General features: G+C 44.7%; 2 protein-coding genes across 2 annotated transcripts in view; one reads left to right on the top strand and one right to left on the bottom strand.

Moving 5' to 3' along the window:
• CCDC158 (coiled-coil domain containing 158) overlaps positions 1–20950 on the bottom strand; it is a 29498-nt gene extending 8548 nt beyond the window's left edge. Inside the window, 19 exon segments of the mRNA XM_053975572.1 lie at positions 5750–5869; positions 6896–7003; positions 7772–7865; positions 9440–9506; positions 10316–10497; positions 12131–12256; positions 12752–12844; positions 13893–14051; positions 14773–14885; positions 15004–15156; positions 15913–16096; positions 16803–17058; positions 17060–17263; positions 17855–17864; positions 18167–18293; positions 18296–18357; positions 18876–19002; positions 19437–19551; positions 20719–20950. Of these exon segments, the coding sequence (XP_053831547.1) occupies positions 6927–7003; positions 7772–7865; positions 9440–9506; positions 10316–10497; positions 12131–12256; positions 12752–12844; positions 13893–14051; positions 14773–14885; positions 15004–15156; positions 15913–16096; positions 16803–17058; positions 17060–17263; positions 17855–17864; positions 18167–18293; positions 18296–18357; positions 18876–19002; positions 19437–19551; positions 20719–20777 (2208 nt within the window). The 5' untranslated portion in view covers positions 20778–20950 and the 3' untranslated portion in view covers positions 5750–5869; positions 6896–6926.
• On the top strand, positions 1961–3573 carry STBD1 (starch binding domain 1). The gene is made up of 2 exons (XM_053975318.1): positions 1961–2204; positions 2321–3573. The coding sequence occupies exons 1-2, from the start codon at positions 1961–1963 to the stop codon at positions 3118–3120; spliced, it is 1044 nt and encodes a 347-aa protein (XP_053831293.1). The 3' UTR covers positions 3121–3573.
• Positions 20951–23852: the final 2902 nt, after the last annotated feature.

Below are 23852 nucleotides of genomic sequence, written 5' to 3'. Positions count from 1 at the left end.
GACTGAGCATGGAGATGAACAGAATCAGAGGAGACCTTTGCTCTACTAATTAAAGCAGCACCCTGCCTTTCATCCTGTGCATTTCTATATCTTCAAAATAAACCTTTCCTTAAGGATTCCTGCATTCATCTCTCCCAGGCTGTGTTTGCTTGATGCCTCTTCCTTCCTACGCTGTTTTATCAAATGTGCTTAAGGAAACAAATGTGAGGTTAGCAGCTCCAAACACTACCTCTTCATCTGTGCTGAGGGCTGGCAGGGGGATGCCCTTTTAGTGTGATGCTACAGTTAATGGGTTGTGCCTGCTCTTCTGCAGGGAGGCGACAGGGAAGTCAAAATTGCAGTGCACACATAGTACTTACAGAACAGCAGCATGTAGGTGCCCAAACTGGCAATCCCAGCTGAGCAAGATGGTGCACAGACACAGAGCAGGGAACTGGCTGTTTTGAAGGCTAGGTAAAAAGGAATGTAAGTCAATGCAAAAATATCACCTACTCTGCAAAGTTTCAGTAGTTAGCACAGCCCATTACAGCCAAGGGTCTGTTCTGAGCACCGAGCCTGAGCAGCACCTTGAAGCACCAACAATGGTAAAAGAGAGTGCACCTGGCCCTCAGTCACTGAGAAAGTGCCCAGGCACGTCCTGGCTCCACAGCTCTTTCCTTCCCCTGTGTCACCGAGCAGGAGATGTGAGCAGTGCACTTTCAGTCCATGCCAGGACACAGCTCAGACAGCCCAGTACCAAAATAGACATTTGGACTTAAGCACCAGCTCAGCACTTTGCTGGAGGAGACGGTTCCTCATCTACTGTGGTAAGCAAAGAAAGGGAAGATATTTAGATCATGAATTCTGTGTCTCTGCACAGCCACCCTCCTCCATGTCAGCCAGGGAGCTGCCCCACGGAGGCTGCACACTTGTGCTTCTATAAATTCGATTGACATTTACTGGGCCGTTAAGCTGAGGGAGCGCTGCTCAAACTGACGCTGAAAGATTAAGAAGTTCACACACTGGAAATAGACTTACTGGAACATCCACTTAGCCATTCTCTTGTCTAATGAGATAGTGGGCAAAATCTCATCAGTGGGTTTTAGAGAGCCAGTCATGACCACACCTTTGGTCAGATAAAGGATTAAAAAAAAGCAGCAAACAGAACCGAGGAGAATTGCCTCCCCTCGCTCCTTCCCTGGCGTTAATCTTGTTATAAACAATAAATTTTCACAGTTTGTCACTCCAGAACTGCCAATTCAAAATACAAAGTCCCAAGGTGCATTTACTAAATTTCTTGGGTTTCTAGTAAGATTTGTCTGTATAACCTCTCATTTTTGAAATGTCATTTGACATCATCACTTCAAGAGTAATAAAAGGAAGGTAAATTTAAATAAACATCACATATACTCTGCATTAATGGACTCTGAAGTCCTAGCAGTCCAAAAAGCTTCCTAAGCATAATACAGAAGCCAGGAGAACAGGGCGATTTTAAGGAATCCAGTTGTAGTCATTAGAGTATGATGAAGAGGTTACAAAATCAGCAGTGAACTCATCTCTCTTCTCAAAGATACCAGAGCAGGACAGGATTTTCACCAGCAACAAGCATTAAAATTATCAGCAAATCCGTCCCCCTCAGCATACCCTTGCAGGAGAATCTAAGCCCACCAGCACTGCTAGAAATTAAACCTGCCGTGAGTGACCCTGCCTTGGCAAGGGGCTTGGGCTTAGACGATCTCCAGAGGTCCCTTGCAACCCTATAAATTCTGAGAGAACGCAGAAGACCGGAGCGGGTTCGCGAAGAGCGGAAACTTTCTCCGCCCTGACTTTGGGAGCTCACGCTTTTCCACCGCCTCCGCGGCGCGGTTCAGCCCGGCCCCGCCCGGCCCGCGGCGGCTCCTCCCCGGATCCGGAGCCCGGCTTAAAGCGGCGCCGGGGGGGGGCCGGTCCCGGCGGGGTCCCGCTGCTGCAGCGCCCGGCCATGGCCCGCGACCGCGGCCCGCCCGTGCTGCGGCCGCCCGGCGCCGCCGCGCTGCCCGCCGAGCCCCGCGGCTGGGGCTGGCTGGGCGCGGGGCTGTGGCCGGCGCTGCTCGTGGGGCTGCTGGCCGCCATCGTCGCCTGGTTCTGGTACGGCGACAGCGACGGGCGAGCCGAGGCGGGCGGCGAGGAGGCGGCGGCCGGCAGAGAGGGGCCCCGGCGGGCGAGCGCGGGGGCGGCCACCACAGGTACCGGGATGGGGAGGCGATGCCGGGAGTATCCGGGGCTGCCCGAGACTGCGAGGGCTTGGGTTTGCCGGTGCTCAGCTTAACCCGTTGACGTTCTCCCTCAATGTCACTTGCAGAGGATGCTGCGGCGGGCGGGGAGCCGGGGCGGCGGGAAGTCGCGGCTGCTGTCCCGTCCGACGCTTCCGTCCGAGAGGATCTGGCAGCTGTTTCAAGGGAAGAGCTTAACCATGTCCCGAGCGGTGCAGTTTTGGGCGAACCTGTGGAGCTGGAGCAGCTCACCCCGAAGCACGGTGTCACAGACCCGGGGGAGCATCCAGCTGATATGGCCAGCAGCCAGGCAGGCGAACTGGAAGCCCAGGTGGGACAGGCAAGCGACGGATGGTGCGTGATGAACTTGGCAGGAGCCTCTGACGATGAGTGTAAGGACAGAAGTGAGGAGCAGCCGTGTCAGCCAGCTGAGAGGAGGGACTTGGACCATGAAGAGTGGGAAGTTGTTTCTGAGCACCTGGTCGAAGGGAAGGATGGGAGCATGGAAGACTCAGACAGCAAGGAATGGGAACCAGGAGACTGCTGTGACGGGGACTCGAAAGCAAAGCGAGTTGCAGCCGTGCCCCCCATGTTCCAGAACATCCACGTGGCTTTCCGCGTGCACTACGTCACCCACTCCGACGCGCAGCTCATCGGTGTCACGGGGGACCACGAGTGTCTGGGCCAGTGGCACAGCTACGTCCCCCTCAAGTGTGACAAGGATGGCTTCTGGTCCGAATCCATCAGTCTGCCCGTAGACACCAGAGTAGAGTGGAAATTTATCTTGGTGGAGAATGGCAAGGTCAGACGCTGGGAAGAATGCGGTAACAGGACCCTAGTGACTGAACACGAAGATCAAATTGTTCATCAGTGGTGGGGATACCATTAATGGGAAGGTGGAAGCTGCTGATCTAATGGCAGACCTGCCTAGGTGAACCTCTGAGCCCCTAAACCTTAGGGGGGCTCCCCTTCTTCTCTAGGAGACCCTCTTGAGTGCAGAGCTCTGGAAATCCCGTATTGAACCACGTAAGCAGCAGATCTCTTTAGGAAATCTTTTGGCAACCTGGAAAATCAACTTTGAGTGCGTGCTGAAGAGACACAAGGTAGGCTAAGAAGGCATGAGCAGCATTCCAAGCACCTGCCTGTCCAGGTGGATCTGGACCCTGGACTTGAGTTAGTGTTGCTTTGAGTGGGGCTATGGGATGCAGCTTGGTACCCACTGCTTGGGCTTGGGAAGTGTACTGGGAGGTGTGGTTACCAACACTGTAACAGGAACTTAAGTGTTTTAATTTATGTAATGTATTAAGGAAACAATAAACATTTTCAGGTTGACAGTTCATTACCAGTTGACCAGTGACCTCACTCATTTTGCTAACTTTGATCCAAGTGAGCCACTTGACCTGAAATCTTAGTGCTAAAGAAGTGCTGAGAAGTGGTCCTCCCTCTTGGAGTAACAAAAGGTTGAACCCCAAAATAGTTCATTCTCTACCCCCTACTGTCCAGCAATCATCTCGGCTCAAATGAAAGGCATGGCAGGCAGCTCCACTCCTGCTGAGGGGAGAGCAAAGGTCACAAAGGGCTGTCTCAGCTTAATGAATTACTTTGTCAGAGTGAGAGCAGGCTTTAAAAAAAACCCTGGAATGCTGGGATGGCCAGGGAATAGGGTTCTGGCTGGAACAGAGCAGGGCGGCATACGATGAACAATACCACAGTATTGTTAGCAAATACTTGGCTTGAACTTGTAAATATTTTTGTAAGACTAAGCTTTTCACCTTGAATTTATTTTTAAGTTGTGGCTTTCTAGTAAGCCAGATGAAGTAGAATACTTCCAGCTTCAGCTAGTTGGTATCTTTATGTGATAGCAGCAGAAAGCTGCTCTGCTTCCCTGCCTTTTGTATTTTTGGGTACAAATACATGCTGCCACTTGAGCAAGCTCCTCTTTCCACAATGCTGAACCAAGCTCTGGCCTGCAAACAGCCCTTCCCTTTAGTAAGCTTGGTCTGGGAGAGCAGAGTTGTCTAGATCTGCAAGTTGTCTAGATCTACAAATTAGCAGTTTGGTTTGGAAAAGGAACTTTGAAAAGCAATACCTCTGCTAATTCCTTCCTGCTCTGTGTGGTGGAGCAGCCTGGATGTGTGAAATAGAATAGCTCTGGTGAAAGACTGGGAGATGAACTTCAGAGCTGACCTCCTCCATCTGGTAGGTTATTGGGCACCCAGTTGGTGGGACAGTGCTAGAGCTGCTGGGAAGAACAAGTGTTGGCAATGTTCTTACTGGGACATTGATACCAGCTGTTCAATGGGCTGGGCTGCCTGTCCTGCAGACCAGGCCACAAAATAGCTCAAGGAACTCCTGGGAGGGTATTGAGGGGAGAGTGAGGAGGGAGAGAGACTTAGGCCAATTCCAACTGGCAATTTGGAATTTTCATTTTTATCCAGTAGAACAACCTTAGCTACATTCTTAGCACTTGGCTTTTCTAACAAGAAACTGGAGTGGATACTGTAGGTAATATTCAGCAGCAATAGAAGGTGATTTTCAGAAATCCTTGCAGTCAAAGCTGCCGCCCGAGCGTATTTATACACACGCCTGAGGCTTGTCTGAGGAGATTAACTGTGCTATTAGATTAAGTTATTCACTAGAAAGCTACTTAACCTATGCTAGAATAGATGCTCTGATGCAATGGTGAACATGCCAAAGAGACCAACCCTGAGAAGTCTTTCAAATTGAGAACAATTATGTTTTTTAATTAAGCACTCTGATCCCACAGACCTCATGATTATATCACCTTGCTGAATGGTCAGCTAGGGTTTCTACAAAGACCTGCACTGAGATTTTGCTAAAAAAGCCTCTAAATTATTATGCCATTCCCAGCAGGACCTATGCTATGTAAATTAAATGGCTTGGGTATGGTGAAAGAAAGAAATCTGGATTTCAATTTTTCTGGAGGAACCTATTAGTGTTTTCTCTAAGTTCACAAGTGTCTTTTCTCATTATTGAACAATCTATTTCCTCAAAGGTGAAAGTAGATTTAAACAAAGTTGCCTTGCTGCATAAAAAAGATGCTGCTGGAATGGCTGGTAGCTGTCTAATACAATGTCCTGGCTGTGAGACCAGTGCAGCTACATGTGAGAAACAACTTATTGTTGACATTCCTGTGTGGACCTAACAGCCAGTGGCTCAGGACATCTCCAAGCAAACAATAAACTGTCTCACTCACAAACTGGCAAAACCTGCAACTACAGAGCTACCTTTAAAGTTCACCTGCTCATACCCCTGAGAGCCAACTTCTGTCAAATTAGACAATTTGATTACTTTTACGTGAAACACAAACTATTCCTTTTTGTCAAGTAGTTTGGTGCACAAATGCTGAATGCTGCAGCTGGATGGTGAGCTGTGCAAGCAACCTGAGGGGACTGGGCATAAGCCATTTTAGTGTCTCCTGCAAAAACCTTCACTGCAGCTATTTTGCTTTGCAAAACCCATGCCCATCCCACATTGTCTCTGGGAGTTGAACTCACCCTTTGGAGTCTCTCCAAGTATTAGCCCGCTGTTAGGTTTTCTCTCCCGGGGGTTGGTTGCCATCTGTGGTGTCCTTGCTGTGGGCAGGCTTGGCCTAACAGTCCTCCTGTGCCATCCACCTGCATGACATGGAATAACAAATGTTTGGGCTGCATGTATTCATTCAGCTGCTCTAAGGCTCATGTGTCTATGAGCCTGTTCCTTGCCTGCTGCTGGTGGCAGAGGGGAAGCCCAGACCTGTCCCCAACTCTGTTGGATGCCAGCAAAAGGATGTTTAGCTGCTGCTTTGGGCTGGAAGATGTCCCTCCCTTCTCTCTGGCTGTCTGACCCCTCCACCTGCTCCCTGCCCTTGGCACACAGCTGCAGCTTCTGAAACTCTTTTATCTTGGCTCCTCGAACTCAACTGGGAGTGCACTTAGCAGTGACCTTTCCTATGGGTTCTTATTCTCTACACCTGACTCTCCCCTTAAGAAAATTTTGGAAGATTTGTCCAATATTTGTGGCAAGTCCAAACTGTGATACATGTGCCATCTAAACCAATCCTTTCATTTTCACTGCAACCGATTTCTGGGAAAGGGGAGATGAGTTTGCTAATATTTTGACCGAGCTTGCAACACTGTTGCAAAAAGTATCAGAAACGGGAAAAAAAGTATTAGGAAAACTAAAATAATTCCTCCAATTCAAATACTGTTGGCAGTTACTGAGGTCACCTTAAGAACAACTCAGTAATTTCTCCTCCCCACACAGGACTCAAACTAAAGTTTGATGAGTCCATTCTCCTTCAATGAATCATGGTACAGTATGGAATTCAAACTTCAACAGGAAGAATTTAGCTTAGACACAGGGAGAAATCCTTCCCTGTGAGGGTGGGGAGGTGCTCACACAGGGTGCCCAGAGAAGCTGTGGCTGCTCCATCCCTGGAAGCGTCCAAGGTTGGTTTGGACGGGTCTTTGAGCGACCTGGGATAGTGGAAGGTGTCCCTGCCTGTGGGCAAGGGGCTGGAATGAGATTATCCTTAAGGTCCCTTTCTACTCTGTACTTGTTGCTCATTTAAAGCAAGAGCTATAAACTAGAGTTAAAAATTTGTAAGGGCTTTTATTATTAATCTTTAGAAACATAATGTATTTAAAACACAATGTACCTACATGAAAGCGATCACTAAGGCATACAGTGCCTTCACTTGAATAGCTTTCTCTCCTTTTCCTTGGGTTTCTTTGTCTTCACCTCCTGAGTTCTGATCATTGGAGATGTGGCTGAAAATAGCAGAAGAACAGATTAGCTCAACACCACCTTATGTTCCAAAGGCTGAGGTCTCAGGTGCAGCCAGCTGAAGCTTCACAAAGTCCTCCCATAACAAGTTATGCTGTACCTGCAAAGCCCTTACAAATGCAGCTTCAGTTTGCAATTCTTTATGTGACTACAGAAAAACCACTGAGGATATTAATGGATGGCAAAAAACAAAAATGAGAACACTTACCCTTGACTTATTTATATAAATAACTTGATTCGTTTTACCTACATCAGGTCACTTGTATGCCCCTGACACAAGCACACTATTCCACGAGGAGAAATAATTTCCCAAATCTGTGCGACGAGACTTAAAAAAATAAAGGGAATATGCAATAAGAAAAAGTGCAGAGACAATAAACCCCATCTCATTTGGCATCCTGCCATGCCAGGAGCTCATGCAACTATGTTTTGGAAATCTTGCATTTTCCATGAAAGCGTCATCAGCTTGTCAAAAATTCTCTGTAATTGGCCGTGACAGCACACAAGGACACCTCTGAGCAGCTGCCATGTTTGACATATTAAGGACCCTGAAGCTTATTAGAGTTAAGGGGCATTGTGGAGTTAATCTAATTACTCTCCCAGGAGCAGGATAATGCACAAGTGGCTACCGCAAGTAAAACTGGTGTGTGCTAGTAAAAGCACAGGTAGTGCTTTGGCAGGTTCCAAGAACAGTTTCTGGAGAGCGTGTGTTTTTTCAATGAAACAGGAATATTTTTGGTAAATATTGGCACCTTGGTTCTTTATGTGCAATGATTCCACCAGGTTTTGCAGGCTTTCCATCTTGCTCTGTAGCCTCTTTGGTGTGGGCTCACTAGTTTCCATGGGCTGAGAAGCTAGAGAAAAAAGTAATAATATTATCATCAGTAATAATAAAAAAGGCCATTATAAATTATCTAAACATTCCCTTGAAACTGAAGTTCTTACAAAATAAAATCTAGACCAACATTTTCAGTAAACCCCAGCACTTGACTAAATGTGTTACAGGAACCAGAACAGCTATTACAAACATTTTTGTACTGCAAGTATTTATGTCAAGCATCCTTACAGCCTTTTAATTTGAATAAGGCAATTGACCAGGCCTTAAAATTAGTGGTGCATGGAATTTATCTTCTAACTGTGTAATGGATTAATTAGCTGCTATGTTTTACTCACAATTCATTTATCACAGAAAAAACCTTCTGCTTGAAGAGAACTGGGAGAGGGTGAAGGTGCCCAGATCAGGACATGGGACTGGACATACCCTATTCCTGGGGCTGTGGTTGCTCCCTGTGGAGAGCCAAGCTTCCCTGGGGCTGGGCTGTGCTCAGGTGAGGCAGCAGGGCCAGCTGAAAGCTCATCAGGAGGGGTAGTTAAGAGCAGGTGTACTGGAGATCTGGCTCTGTGTCTGCCCTCCCAAGGTGCTGCCGAGCAGGTGGATGCCTTTCCTAGGAGATGTCCAAGCAAAGAGCAGTGAGCACACGCCTGAGGAGGGACCCCCATGCAGGCAGGAGCCTAAAGCCTCCTTACAAAACATGCTTATTTCTGTTGAAGTCACTGCCATGTCAGAATGGCTTCTGTTCTGCTTTCTATTCCTTGTTTACTGCCCAAACAGGGAATATCTTGGCTGCTCACAACCCAAGACTCTCTGCCCATTACAAACTCAACTACTTCTCAAGTCTTCTACATAAGAAACCCCTACTTGTAGCTCTTTTGGATACTAGGAAAATCCCTGGATGCTGCAGTTGGTTTGCTAGAAGGCAGTCAGTAACTACCCAGGAGATTGTCTTTAATACTCAGAATTACCAAAAGAATACCCAAAGCAGTTACTCCTCACAAGGAACAGAGCCTATCTCTGAAGAACAGTGGCCTAAATTCTAAATAGAGAAAAAAATTCGTGTCTGCAGGCAATTTTCACAGAATGGATAATCTATGGGCAGGAAAAGAAAAGGTAGTTAAGATTAATATCTTCAAACCCTGCTGCTCAAAGCTGCATCCTCATTTCTTTTAGATAACAAAATTCATGTTGTCACAGTTTAAAAGGTACTGACCCATCCAGTACTTGGAAGGAAAACATCAGCATTTTTTTGATTCCTCTAAAAAGCCCATCCATAACTAAATATCCAAATAAACAACTCAAGAGCCTAAATTTAAGCTCCAAAAAATGTGACAGTGCTATTGATGCTAATTACACGAGTTACATGGAAGTTATCAATTTTGGGCGTGCTTGTGTCAGCCTCTGAAGAGCTGCTTTCCAACAAGATACAGATTTTGTAGCAAGTGCAATAAAGACTTTTTAGTAATAGCACCTGCTAAGAGGTATTTGAGTAAATTCCTAGGAAAAGATACTGTATTGGGACTATATTCTTTATAATATTCTGTAATGTTCCAGTTTGACATCAGTGCTGCCAGTGAAAACTTACCAAGGGATGTAAGGAGCAGGGAACCATCCTGGGACTGAAGATCTGCGGGATGTGAGCAGGAAGGACCCTTGAAAGCAAAATGAGGGCAAAACCTGCATTCTGGAAGGGTTATGCTAAAGTTTGGTCACACTAGCCAGCACCCACAGTGAGAAAGTGAAGCTCTCCTATGGAGTCTCCAGGTCTTATCCACGGAAATGAAAAGCAAACAACGTAAATATGTTTCAGAGCTCTTGCTTAGAGGGATGAAAGTGACATGAAAGCTTTGTTTTTTAACTCCCAGGAAGCTCTTAGAATTATGAATAAAACAATACAAACAAGCTCAGGATTAAAAAAGCCTTAGAAACTGAACCTCAAATGAGTACTGTGAGAAGCAGGTTACTCAGCTAAGTCAAAGCACTTCTCACTGTCCTAAAATGTGCTTTTCCACCATTCCTGCAGTAGCAGCCTCTCCAGCTGCAGTTTTGATTTAATCCTGATCAAAATTAATGAATTACATTTTCTTTTATGAAGCATCCTTATGTTCTGGATTAGAAACATCAGAATTTGTGCTGTATTGATTTTTCAACTTCATGTACTGCTGTCATTATCATGTGTTCGGTAAAAAAAAAATCCTGCATTTGGATATTTACAAATGGCAGGAAAAGAAGAAAGGAGTTCCGAAAAATATAAAAGCAAGCACTGAAGGCAAATGGTGTGGTCACCTTCTATTTCCCTTCCACCTAAAGCATCTGAGTAACTAACCTAGCAAACAACAGAAGCTTTGGAAGCTTCCCAATTATCTCAAGCTTAGGTGTAAACCTGACCTTGCAAAAACATATCCCACACTGCTCCTGAAGCATGTCAAGAGCCAGATCCCAGTTTCAGAGGGCACTGTACGTACACAGCACACAACAGAAATAAAATGTTGCATTCCTCATGGTTGTTAAAGGGGATTTTCTCCCACCGTGGCTGCTGAGATCCACGGAGGGAACGTCACTGTCTGAGCTTGTTAATTCTTGAAGAATCCTCTTCAGATTCTGCAATGGTTTTTCCTTCAAAATGTCCAGCTTGGTAGGTTTCTGAAATAAAATGATTCAGTTAAAAAGTATTCACACAGGCACTCTGTTCTCAGTTCTTAGCTGAACTCATCCAAATGCATGTATTTTCTCCCCCTTGACTCTTGTTTTGTCCTTTTTAACCCCAGGAACTGCTGTACAGGGCACAGACACAGCGCTGAAGGGAGACACAGGAGCACCTGGGGGTGTTTGCCAGGCAGACTCATTCCATGTTTGCCATGCAAACTCTGCAGCAGCTGAGCTGTCTGCAGATACAAACCCCTTTACTGCCACAGCCATCGCGGACATCAAGGGCAATATTATTCTCATTTTACTGCTCAGGACTCGAGGCAGAGGCAGGCCTGGTTCAAAGAACCCTTTGTTTCAGTGAAAACTGGATTTTTCACTGCTGAGAACTGGATTTTTCAGCATTTCACACGTTCAAAGCACTGCTTCCACTGACCTTTGTTCCATCTGGGGATGGAAAAACTTTGCTAACCCACCTTCATTAAAAAAAAAGGTCATTTTTAATGTGAACACACTGGTTTCAGCAGGGCTTATATAGGGAACAAATCCTCAGCTTCATAATGGGTCAAAGTGACACTGAGTCAGACCAAATCCTCCTTTTCCACATTCCAGTTAGGAAACCAGATTATCACCTGGCAGAGTCTGTCTCAAGTATTGGAGCTGCTTCATTTTGTACAATAACTAATGATGGAGGAACCAAGAAGATTAAAGTAGACTTTGATTCAAGTGCTCCTGCAACCTGTTGGGTCTTCACTGTAGTACTAAATTAAAAATAAGTCCTTTTTCCTTCGTTATCTTCAGAAGTATAAATTGATTAACTCTGAAAAGAGATAATGGGAGTGCCTGATGCTGCAGGGATTTCACACAAGGAACTATCCTTTGTTCCTTGATGTAAATGCTTGCCACCACATCAGGAAGTAAACCAGAAAATATTCCTGGAAAATGCCTGCACTAACTTGTGGCCTCCTATAGGTTTTGAGGCTGAAACTAATGAAAATACCTGAGACATACATCAAGTCACTTCTGGAGATTTACACAAAAAGAAAATAAAGAAAGAAAATAAAGAAAATAGCTAAATAATTTTTTTTATGAGAGGTTACAGTTGATGTTTTCTGTAATGAAAAATCAGTGCAAAATAGAATTTGATTAAAATCTAAAGGTAGACATACAAAACCAAACGGAAGAAAAATTATTTTGATAAAACTGATCAAAATCAATGAAAACCACCCTGGAGGAAGATTCAAATATCAAGCAGATAATTAAATGTATCAACAGCTATGCACAAATCTATTTTCACTGTCAGATGTGATTTACAGAGAAAAAAAAAAAAAAAAAAAGCGAAAACTGAACCACTTACCTTCAAACTTAATAGCTCATAAACGTTATTTGTGGCAGAGGTAAAATAAACTCTTAGCCCAATCTATAGGATTTTTTACTTGTCCTATTGTTTTTTACACCAGAAACAAAATCTGAGAGAACACAGCTCATGTGAAGCTACAGGAATTATTTCACCTTTGGTGTTAGGAGTTTGCTCTCAGATGCTCTGAGTGGATGCTCTCCCCTGAAGAAATTCCATGTTATCTTTGCTGTTTGGGACGTGCTGGTGCCTCATGCTGAGGCAGGCACTCACCTGAGGGGCAGAGCTGGGCAGGTACAGGGCATGTGGCCAGACAGCAGAGAGGAGATGGGACTGAGGCACAACGTGCTGCAGCTTCCCTGAAGCAGAAGCTGAGGAGTAGCCTGGGCCCTGCAGCTCCTGGGGAAAAACAATACAAGTTCCCCACCTTGGTCATTCATCCTCTGAAGCATTTTTTTGTTGCTTATGTAGAGTTGTATTTTGAATATAGCGCTTTGTTCCTCTTTCAAAGCCAGCAACTGGGGTGGGTCACTAAAATGAAGGATAATTTATTGTGATAAAACTGCTGTTCCCAAGGGACCATTTGTTTACAGCAGTAGCCTCACTGCAGCCTGAGTCCATGGTTAAAAATAAGGCAAAAGTAAAAAACATCCTCTAGCCACCTAAGTAGTAAAGATAGGGATCGGACTCCATCTAATATTTTGTTGTCCTTACTGTAAATAGCACTCCAAAACCCAATTGTGGACATGTGCAGCACTGAGGAATTCCACATAGAAAAGGGTTTCAGAAAGAGACTTCTGAGAGCTGTTTGCACCAAAGAGGGTTAAACCTAAAGACAAGCCCCAAAGGAAAAGAACCAGAGTCTAGGCTCACGCTTTCCAGGAAGGCACTCACTCTCACATCCAAGGTGTGCTGCAGCCTGCAGCGTATGGCTTCCTGCTCCTGGCACTGGATGATGCACTGGCACTCTGCAAACTGCAGGGATGCCTGCAACAGAGCACAGAAGGGGTACAAATGAGCTGTGCTAAGTTTCTGGGGATTACACTCTTTGCTGTTCTCTCTCTGACAAAGAAACAAGGTGCACACAGGGATGCTGTATTTATCTCCTGCTATCAGAACTGAAATACTGCAGGATGCCTTTGCTGACAGGCTCACAGAAGCAACTGCTTATACAAGCCTGGTAGCCATGACACGCACACCAGAACGTCCCAGAAGGGGACAATATCCTTCCAGGGCCAGTCCCACACCTACTGAACACCTCTGGGATTAGAAAACTCAGCTGTGCTAATGAGGCAAAACTACACTTAGGGGTTTGGAAAGGGATGGCTGAGGACTTGGCTGACCCACCTTTGTTAAGTTGCTCCTTCTCCTTTTCCTCCTTCAAAAATTTACTCTGAAGAGGGGCATAAATAACCATACCCCACAAGAAAGGTAAGCTTCCAGTGAAAAGCATTTAAATAAATGCTACACTTGGGAGGAGGAATCACAATTCTTTTGTAATTTTTTTTTAAAGGGATTTGAGAATGACACCTTGCATAGCAATTGACATCAGAGAAAGTTAGAATCCTGAAAGGACTCTTCCTTCTGGAAGAGCAGCAGCCTACCTGTAAGGCACCTGGGATTTCTGTGCCAGTCACACCAGACCTAACCTTAGGGGTCAGGTATGCCAGCAACAGAAACCTCACCTAAAAATGTAAAAGGTAAATGAAACAACACCATGCTCTGTAAAAATTGCCTCATATGGAACAGCAGAGAAAGAAGCTGTGCCCAGAGTCAGTGGAAGGTTCTACAGCCCACACGACACATTTACTTTCAATTCTCTGTAGTTTAGATTTCCCTGAGCTAATAAGGAGTAAAGCAAGAAAACTCTTAATGAAAATAGAAGCCTTTTACTATTAAAAAAAAAAAAAATCTCCTGGTGAGGATCTTAAAGTACATGTGAAAAGAATGTATTAAATCCAACCGTTCTCTTCCCAGGTGACTGTAGAGGAATACATCCAGGAATCTCCCTGAACTGAGAGTTTCCTTACACTACCTTATCAAGGGCTGTCTCCATCTTGGGTAGTTTTTCTTTCAGCCGTTTTTCTTGTGGTCTTAGGATCTCCAGGTCCCCAGCAATCCTGATATTTTCTGCTCTAATACAGCTCAGTTTCTGACTTAGTTTACTATTTTCTTCTCTGAGGTAATGCTTCTCCTGAATTTAAAATGGGGACATAGTATGAGTCAAAAAATTATAAATTATAGACATTTATCTTCTGTAGATTTTATTCTTATCTTCGAAATATCTGAACTAATCCTTTGAGAAGCTTAGATACTGCATCTTGCACAAAGATGATGCCCTGTAACATGAAGAAAGGCCTTACGAGGAAAAGTGCAAATGGACTGCCCTCAATGAAACAAAATCTTCCAATTTTGATCCATTTTGAAACTGGAATTTTAAGCTTCAGGATCCACAGGATGCCAAGCCAGTGAAGAAATGAGACAGCTTACAGTGGACAGATATAAATGATCATTCATTGAACTACAGCTCTTGGCAACTGAGTGATTTCTCACAGAAAGTAGAAAAGGACTCACAGTGATAGACAGACCCTGACACACAGGGTTTACATCCAGAACTGCCTCGGAATCCAGAGGGGAAGCACTGAGGACCAGGGGCAGAAGGATACAGAATGCCTAAGCTGACATTTTTAGGAAGAACTGATATGTAAGAGCCTGATTCTCATTACAACTACTCTCATTCTTCCAAGAACAAATATAAATTAACACCTGTCTCTATGCAGAAGGCTGATTTCCATGGACACTGGGCAAAACTATTTTTGGTCCTTTACAGGCTGACTGTGCTTTTGCCCATGCATTTCTCCCAAGACAAACCTCTCTAAATGCAGTGAAATACTTTTAAAAGGAGTTTTTGTGACCTTAGCTACGTTTGCCATTGCCTCTTCCAAGAATTTCATCTTGCTCTGTAGTGCATCTGTCTGTCCTCTCTTGCCTGTGATCTGCTTCTGCATTCTTGCTGCAGCTTCCAGAGCTGGAAAACAGAAGGTTAATTCTCAGTGAACAATGAGGATTTGGATGGCAATGCTTACAAATATTCTCTGGTTGATAAGACAAATGTGTGTGATATTTGGGAAGTTCAATCCAGTTACCATTGCCATCAGATCCCTCTGTAGTCTTTAGAGCAGTCCTGGCCTGTTTCAGTTCAGCTTGGGCTGACTTCAACTGCATTTTCAGTCTGTTTGCAGTATTTTCCATTTCCTTTACTTCACCCTGATAATTCCTCTTCAAATCTTCAAATGCCTCTGGTGAGAGCAAGTAAAGACTGAAATTAGAATGACCAAAAAAAAAAAATCATTTTTCTAGACTAAGATTACTGATCTGCTGCCAGCTTGTGATAAAGGCAGTGCTCCCAAGGGGTGTGCAGAGAGCAAAGCGTGTCACCAGCAGCACCCCGTCAAGCTCCTGTGCAGATTAACCTGGGAACATCCTTGAATTTTAGTGGTTACTTTGGATCCAGATCCTGCTTTGTCTAAATTTTAAATAATATATTCATATCTCTATATTTCAGAAGTATTTTTATTTTTATAATTTTATACATCTGTATATATTTTAATACTATATCTTGATGGGGTTTCCCACACATCAGTCCTGAAAATGTGGAAGTTAAAGTATCGAATTGTAGCAAATTTGCAACAAAACAAAGTTTCACTATAATTTGGCCATAAATGGTTAATGGCATCCAGTCCTACTCTTACATGCCTCTCTGGGAAAAAAGGGTCAGGCTGCTATTCTGTGATTTACTAGATCAGCTTTTTTCATCTCCTGACTCACGCAGTTTTAAATATTTTTACTCATAGTGAGATGGGCCATTAAGATTGTGTTCCCCCCCTTCAGTGCCAGAATCCCACATAGCTCCCTGGAAGAATCTGACCATCCTGAGCTGGCAGGAACCTCATGCTGTACCAGCAGCCATATTTGGATTTGGCCAGCAGGCTGCTCTTTTATTTTTAACATGAGCCCAAATTAGCAGCTGTGGGAGCTGAGCTGAGGCACCCTACCTGCAAGGCCAGCTAGCTGCCTCAGGCCAGCCTGGAGTTCCTGCAGGAGCTCATCTTTTTCCAGTTTTGCATCATTCAGTGCCTGGAGCCTCTCGGTGCATGTGCTAACCAGCTGAACCTTTTCCAGCTCGCTCAGCCTGGCCTCCATTTCACGTATCCTGGCTTCTTTCTCATCCTTTGCACTCTGCTTACATAAAAACAATTATATGTAATATACATAATTATATAAAATAACCACAAAGATGCGTGTATACCACTACTTAAAATCCCAATTTGGGGCAAGAAAGAAAATAAGAGTGAAACAGACCAACTATTTGTGTGAAAATTGCTAATCCAGGCAAAAAGGGTACAGCAGAATTGGATCTGATGGCTTTAAAGAATAATTAACCTTACCAAGTGTAGCTTATGAAGATGATTGGCATTCTCTTACAGCAGCCCCCCCCATGTGCACTCAAATGCCTTCTCACCAAAGAGAATGAAATTCCATCTGGAGTGATTTTTCTTCTGAAGATGCTGACCTGCATGAGACTACAACATCCTGTATTTCATGTCTGAGAAATAACCAGTGTCCTCAGTTTGGAATTCTGAGTGCTGCCTGTCTGCTGCTTCTCACTAACACTTTGTATTTCTGGTTCTGCTTCAGCATGGAAACTCATCTCACCGAGGTCATTCCAGCCTTTTGGCAGCTGCTTTTCAGCAGAGATTTATTCATTGGTAGTGGTAATGTTATAATATTATCCTCCTCTGCCCACTAACTGAGTGCTGTTAGAATTCCAGGGGCATTGCCTGACCTTCTTCAAAACCACAGTATCAGCACACTAAAGCAGAGATTTAAAACTATCAAACATTAACTGTCATAAAGAGACACAAATACAGCATTGTTTGCACACCTTAAGCTCTTCTGCTTTGAGTTTCCAGCCATTTATTTCTTTTTTCAGCTGGGATTTCTCCACTTCCATTGCTCCAGCAGTTCGGCCGTGCTGGCCCATGATCTGGGTCATGTTATCAATTTGCTTTTGGGAGATCTTCACCATCCTTTCCTTCTCCAACACGCGCAGTTTCAGCGCCTTGAGCTCCGACTGCACCTTGTGTGAGCAGCTCTCTTCACTCCTCGCGTGCTGGAGCTCCTGCATCCTGCTGCCAAGGTAGCTCCCAGATTTCCTGCCTGCTAGCCCCAAGGGCTCTCTCCTTCTCCTGCAGACAAACCACCAGATCTGAGCCTGTTTGCTCAGCAGCCTCCAGATCCCTCTGTTTGGCTGTCAGACACTCCATGACTTTACGCAGTGCTTTCTTGGTCATCTCCAGCTGCACAGTCAGAGAGGAGATTCTTCCAATGCTTTCATTTTTTCCCCTAAATTGCAGCCATCTGAAGAATAACAATACCATCAACCAAGAGATCTGTTAATTTCTACCTTTTGAATGTCCTGGCACACTTCTGTTTTTGTGTAGTACACTCCAGTTGTACAGAAAAATTAGGTCAGGATGCTCTGGCTCTTCTCTCCCTCCATTTTAATAACTGAATGGAATATAGGCTTTTTAAACACAGGAAATGAAAAATGTTAAACTGATGTAAAAAAAAAAGAATCAACTGGCAATGTTAATACAAAATTCAGAGCACTTAAGGCTAAAGAACTTTAAGTGATAAAACTCGACTGGCTGCTCTCTGGAGATGGGGAAGAAACAATCACATGAATAATTTATTACTGATTTAATTCCTGCAAGCAGCAATATGCACCATTTGAACCACAAGCAACTGTGATTCAGAAACTGGTAACAGTGCAAAGTACAAACAGAAGAAAAGAGTGAAGTTCCCGGTGGGAGAATTTTCAACAAAAAATAATGGATTGAGAAAATGAATGATGTGTGAGTTAGCTCAAGCCTATGGCTTGGTAGAAAATAAAGGAATCAACTGGATCTTTATTCATAATGCAAAGAAGGTTACCTAATTACAGCTCATTTTTGAGGGGTTGAAGTCTGGAAAAAAGGGGAACATAAAGGGTGTAAAGGCAGTGTCTACTCTGTCAGAAGGAATTCTGACACAGCGTTCACTGGTTCATAAACACAACTTCATTACATTTTCATTTAATACTGCATGAAGTAAAACATTATGAAGGCCTTGAACTCACTAACCACTCTTACAGATGTGCTCACAGCTGAAAAGAACACAATCAACAATTTGTTTGGTAGATCTGGCAGCATTAAACTTCCTGGAAATTTACAAAATCTAATTTTGGAGGTTTAGAGTCAAAACCACCAACCTGGCACTCCATTTGTCTACGACACTCCATCCTCTTTTCCTTCAGTGCCTTTTCCATGCTCTGCAGCTGCATGTTTCTGTTGTCCAGCTGCCTCCTGAGCTGCTCCATGGTGATGCTGTTCTGATGGTGTTCCGATTCCAAAATTGCTTGTTTCGCTCTTTTTCTAGGCTTAGCTCTGTCTCTTTTTGTGGAGTTTGGTCTATGAGAAATTAAAGTTATCTCTCTCCTAAAGAAATTCAGGATTTTTTTTTTCTCTTAATGATAATTTAAAATGTAAATAATATTAAAAACACTAACACATACATTTCAGAGCTACTCATTTCAACACTATGAATTTAAAGTGTGGCCCAAGGGAGAATAACCAATGGATATTTCTGCTGTTGTTTACTGCTCAAATATTGGATAAGACTTGCAAGGATCCTTAACAGAGGGATCCTTCAACCTGTGAGGTTAAAGTGGAGGTAGCTTAGCATCTTTATATGATTTGCATAGGTTTCTGTGGCTTTGAATTTTTGACAAAGTTAAGCCTTAATTCTGAATGTCCCTCATCACTATTGGCAAAGGCCCCTGGGCCTTTCACAGCTAATTCAAGTTTCTAGTTATAAGTAATCCTCAAAGTTAATTAAAAGGGGAAACAAGCAAGGTGCAAATCTGAACATCAGAAGTAAGGAGAGACTTTTAGAAAGCAAGCTTTTTCAATACTATCACTTGTTTTTACCAACATTTGATGAATCTGGTCATTTGGATTTCCAGGTTCCTGGCTATGTTGTGCCTGGTCTGTCTGAGCTGTCTCAGAATGAGCTAGGTGCAACTGCTTCTCAAGGTCTTGGACCTAAAAAAAGGCAAATACTCATGAAGAATTATCTTAAAGCATTCTATTTAAACAGTACATTTGATTTCTTCTGGTTTTCTTCTAGGTCCTACAAAAAAAAAAGTCCTTTTTCACCAAGGACTATTCCTTCACCATGGCTACATTGAGAAATCTCCAGGCACACACGCTTTGTACCAAGCAGTGTTCACTTTCTCTGAAAGGAGGCAACTTCTGCCAGTGTATGAGATGATGGACCAGTCTACAAGGCTATTTAATAAAGATACTCTAATGTGCCACGTTTAAGATAATGTAATTTATCCTTATGTCCAGACAGTTTTTCTGAAGCAATCCCTCATCAAGAGACTTCCCTCCTGTCTCTGGAACATTTCAGATCCCCACACACTCGGTTTCACTGGCACCAGTGAAACGGTGCTAACAGGCAAATCCATACACACCTTGTTTTCATAGATCCTCTTCACTTCTCCCAGCTGGGAGCAGAGCTGACAAACTGTGGATTCCACGTGACAGACTTGATGTGGATGCACCAAATTTGGGATTCTTGCTTGTTCTCTATGGGAAGTTTGAGGTGGGAAAATTAGAAACGGTAAGAACCATCAAAGGAGAAGCAGCCCCAGCCTCCTCATTCTCACCCTGCCTAACACATGGATGTTTTCTCTCTCCTCTATTGCATGGTTTTGTGGAGTTTCTATCCCTTTTCTCTTCATTTCACAGTCTGTGCAACCAGTGCTTCACTTAAACAAAAGCACTGAGAAACCAAAAGAATAGGACAGAGAGTGGAGTGTAGGAGCAGCATAAGATTTCTCTCAAATTAAGGTTACTCTTAACATTTCCTACACTATAATCAAAGCCCAGACTTAACGACCTGTCTCCACCTGGCTTTGGATGCTACTTGCAAGCTGCAGGCACTGCCAGCTTTACGAGGCAGTGCTGCCACCTCGTGCTCAGGGTCATTTCTTAGCTGCTCAATCCTCCTCCCAAAAGAAAACACTGGCTATTATTTCATCTTGGCAAAAAGTAGCTTCTTTCAATTGTCAGAAATGTAGGAATTTGGATGTTGTGTTATTAAGTATCAAGCTATGGATAATTCCACTTTGAAGGGGTTACTATGTAACTCAAGTGGATGGCGGGACAAAAATTAGGACCTCTCAAACGAGAAAGGACAAAACTCTTAGTGAAAGCAGCAAGAAAAAGCTAATTTAACTACCAAAATTACTGTCAGTCTTTTCTTTTAATGGTGGAACTGACGTCCCAACAAATTCCACGTGTCTGCTTGAGCGACACTTAGAAAAGTAGGGTGCAGAGATTGCTCCAAAATAGAATTTTTGTGGCAGTAACTAAACCAGGAGATGAACAGCGTGAAAGGAAAAAGCAGCACAAAGTCATGAGCAAATAAACATCTTTTATTGGAGTGATTATTGAAGTCCTCAAAAACATTGCTTGCTACCCCCTAGCAATAATCCCCCAATGGATTATTTTCTCCATTCATGAGGGTGTGGTGTCAGTTTGACTCATCAGTCTGAGTCAATCAGTAAATCAAATCTCAGTTTGCCATCAATTTTCAAATTCATTTATGACCCTTCTGGGGGAGAAACTCTGAAATATTAGACATAGAACTGTGTATAAAAATCACTAAAATCAAGCTCTACCTTCTGGGGGAAAAAAATAATAACACATAGCAGGGACAAGAATTTTCTGCAAACAAATCCTCTGTACTACCTTAATTCCTGGATATTCATGTTCATTGGAACAGCACCTGTGAAGAAAAAGATGAGCATTTACTTTCAATCTATTAAGAATCAACTTTAACAAAATTAATTCTGCCCATCTAAGTTTAAAAACGCAGGAGGAATTAAAGTTATTTAAGGGGAGCTAAGTTTCCCTCAGTTTCCAAATCTTCTGGTTTGTTTTGCCAGGACGAGCCCAGATGCAGGCAGAAAAAGAAGAGGAAAATAAGAAAAAGAAAAAAGAGGAGGAAAGGGACAGAAAGGGAGAAGGACAGGGACAGAAAGGGAGAAGGACAGGAGAGGAATCTGTTAGTGGCAGTTTTAAATCAGATGGTATTGACAGGTTTCTTGTTCAGTTTATTTGGAATTTCCTCTGTGACTCGTCCTCTGGAGCACAGGTGACCACACCGCGGGCCAAGCGGCAGCCCCAGCAGCACCTGCCATACCTGGCTAACTTAACACCTCCAGCAAAACCCCTCTACCTGACACAGCCACCCCGGGGATGCTTCCTGTGGGCACACCGAGGAGAAAATCGGAGCCCTTGGTTCCAGAGTCCGACCCTGAGGGGCCAGAAACGCGAAGGGAGGAGAAAAACCCCCCAGCCGCGCCATGGCAGGCACGGGAGCCCCGAGGCGCCGCCAGGAGCCGCCTCCCCTCAGGCGGGCCGGGCCCGTCGCTTTCCCGCCTCCCGCCCGTGAGGGACGCCCGGGCAGCTCCGTCCCCTCAGCGCTGCGGGGACACCGCGCTCCCGGGGGCTCCCAGCTCCGCGGGGCGCTGCTGCCGACCCAGCCCGCCCTGGGGAGAGCCGCCAAGCTCCTCCCGCCTGCTCCCCCGCGGGAAGGGGCCATCCCGAGCCGCCGGCTGATTCTGGAAGGGTGACCCGCTGGCACCAACCGGGAATTGCGGCGCCGGGCCCCTCAGCCCCAACATGGCCGCTGCCCCCTCACGGCGTGGGCACCATTTTGTGGTCGGGGGTCCCAGGTGGTTTCGCGATGCTGGTGCTTGAGGCTGGAGACAAAAATCCTCTCACGGGGATAGGGAAGGGCCTGGATTATTTTCCATATGATATTTGGCCAGTAAGGTGGGACGTTTTGGAGGGATGACCGTGAGCTGATTGAAGGCAGAAGTCGGGTGAGGGGACTTTCTCCCGCCAAGAAGTCCAGAGGGTCAAAAGCCAAAGATTCAAAGGCATCTTGCCCTAAATCCAGTTCAGTAATAAAAACTGGAATATTTTTGTTTTTACACTAATCTCGGCAGAGAGGACAAGTCTGTGTTCCCTGGTATTTTCAAGGTGAGGGAGAGGGTGTGGTGTCAAGAGGTGGTTACTTCACTTCAGCAAAGGAAATTATATGTCTGACTGTGCCATTTTGGATGTCGAGTTCAGGAATGAACACACAGGTGTCCATAGCCTGTCCCTTGTTTCAGATTATTCAAAAGACCACCTTAATACAAGTTTCCAGGAACAGTGTATGAACTGGGCCCAAAACAGAATCCTGAGCTGGAGAGATTAAGAGAGATTAAGAGAAAACTCAAGAGACAGACAGGTATGTTAATTTATTTAAATATCTGACTAAGAACTAAAACACATAACCATTCCTCAAGGGTACCACATAATTTTCATTTACAAGAGAAAAAACCATCCACCTGGTGCTAAGAGACAGACAAAAGGAGAAAAGTGGTTTTACGTGAACTACTACAGAAAAGTAAGAATTAACCAGCTGAAAACAGACCTCAGCTCTCCATTCTCCTTGCTGCACTGCAATCCCAAGTGGAAAACAGCTCGAGGAAAGGACTTCTATCACACCACCCAGAAGAGGCAGCAACAGAAAGATTTTTCTTATCTACAGGGATAAGAGATAAATGAGTGTTTAGGTAAATACCCTACAATATCCTGAAGGTCTACGATATCCTCAAACGGTATTTTAATCCCCCAATAGTCCCAGGTGTTAACAAAGCATGAAAACTCACCTGGGAGGGGGCCAGCACCTGCCTCTGGCAGGCAGCGCTGGGCTTTGTTTCTCTGGGATTTGGGATGGAGCACACTGAAGTTTTGCTCCTCACCGTAGGGCGGGGAAAGAAGGGAGGAACTCATCACTCCGCATTCGCTCCTGATTTTTCCGTGCTGCGGGCTGCCAATCCAACTTTCCAAGCCTTGCCACGAGCCACCTGCTCCTTACCCCACCCTTTCTGCTCCCCCCTGGCCTTGGGAACAAGCTCCTCCCTCAGGAGCCGATCATGTGCATGAAGGAGAGCCAATAAACGCCGTACGCAGGATTTATCCCCCAAGTGTCATTCAAAGTCTGGCTTCAGCGGGAAACTTGATATCTTTCCCATATCTTTTCCCTGTCGGGATCCTGGCAAGGTGCTTTTTTTTTTTTGCAGAACGCCACCTGTCTTGACTGCAGGTGCCTTTTTTTATCCCCTGTTTCCTGGGAGTCCAGGTCTGGAGCCCCCAGCAGCCCCTGTCATTCTTGAAACAGAATAACTCTCTTAGGATCAAATTGCTGTGCAACTTTCCTCCTGTTTGGGAGTGCCTCTGAAAAGGTATCAAGATGCAAGTATCAACTGCTTGTGTTTAAAATAATCCGTTCCTCCTAGAGGGGGTAGAACTTCAGAGGAGTGGATTGGAGTGATTTATGCCAGCAGAGACTACTCACATACCTGGGCCATACCCACCAGCCACTTCAGAGTTGGTTAAAGGTTCTAACAGTGGCATGAATTGTTTAATCATCATCTTAATTTGGGCTGGGAACGTTGTACGGTTGTGATGACTCTTTTGTGATTCCTGGTTCCTGACTGGAACTCTGTTTTCAGCAGAGTGGTGACATCAGATAAGATGGGAATTCAGATGCAGGGGGAAAACCTGCAGGTCTGAGTTCAAACGCCCTGGGTTCACATCCTTGGGTTGTGGCAGCGCTCGTGCTCCCCTTAGAGGGACAGGTCCCTTCCCCTCGTGCTCCCCTTAGAGGGACAGGTCCCTTCCCCTCCTTGGCTCGTTGCTTTTCAGTTTGCTTTGAGGAGCTGAGCGACCCACAGCAGCCCTGTGCCGGAGGCAATGTTAATGGAGAATCTCTTTCCTGTTCTCCAAAGAAAGTTCTTTCCTTTCAGACTTCAAAGACAAGTGCC

This window comes from Vidua macroura, chromosome 4 (assembly GCF_024509145.1).
Source record: "Vidua macroura isolate BioBank_ID:100142 chromosome 4, ASM2450914v1, whole genome shotgun sequence".
Lineage (NCBI taxonomy): Eukaryota > Metazoa > Chordata > Aves > Passeriformes > Viduidae > Vidua > Vidua macroura.
This window is presented reverse-complemented; position numbering and strand designations above follow the sequence as displayed.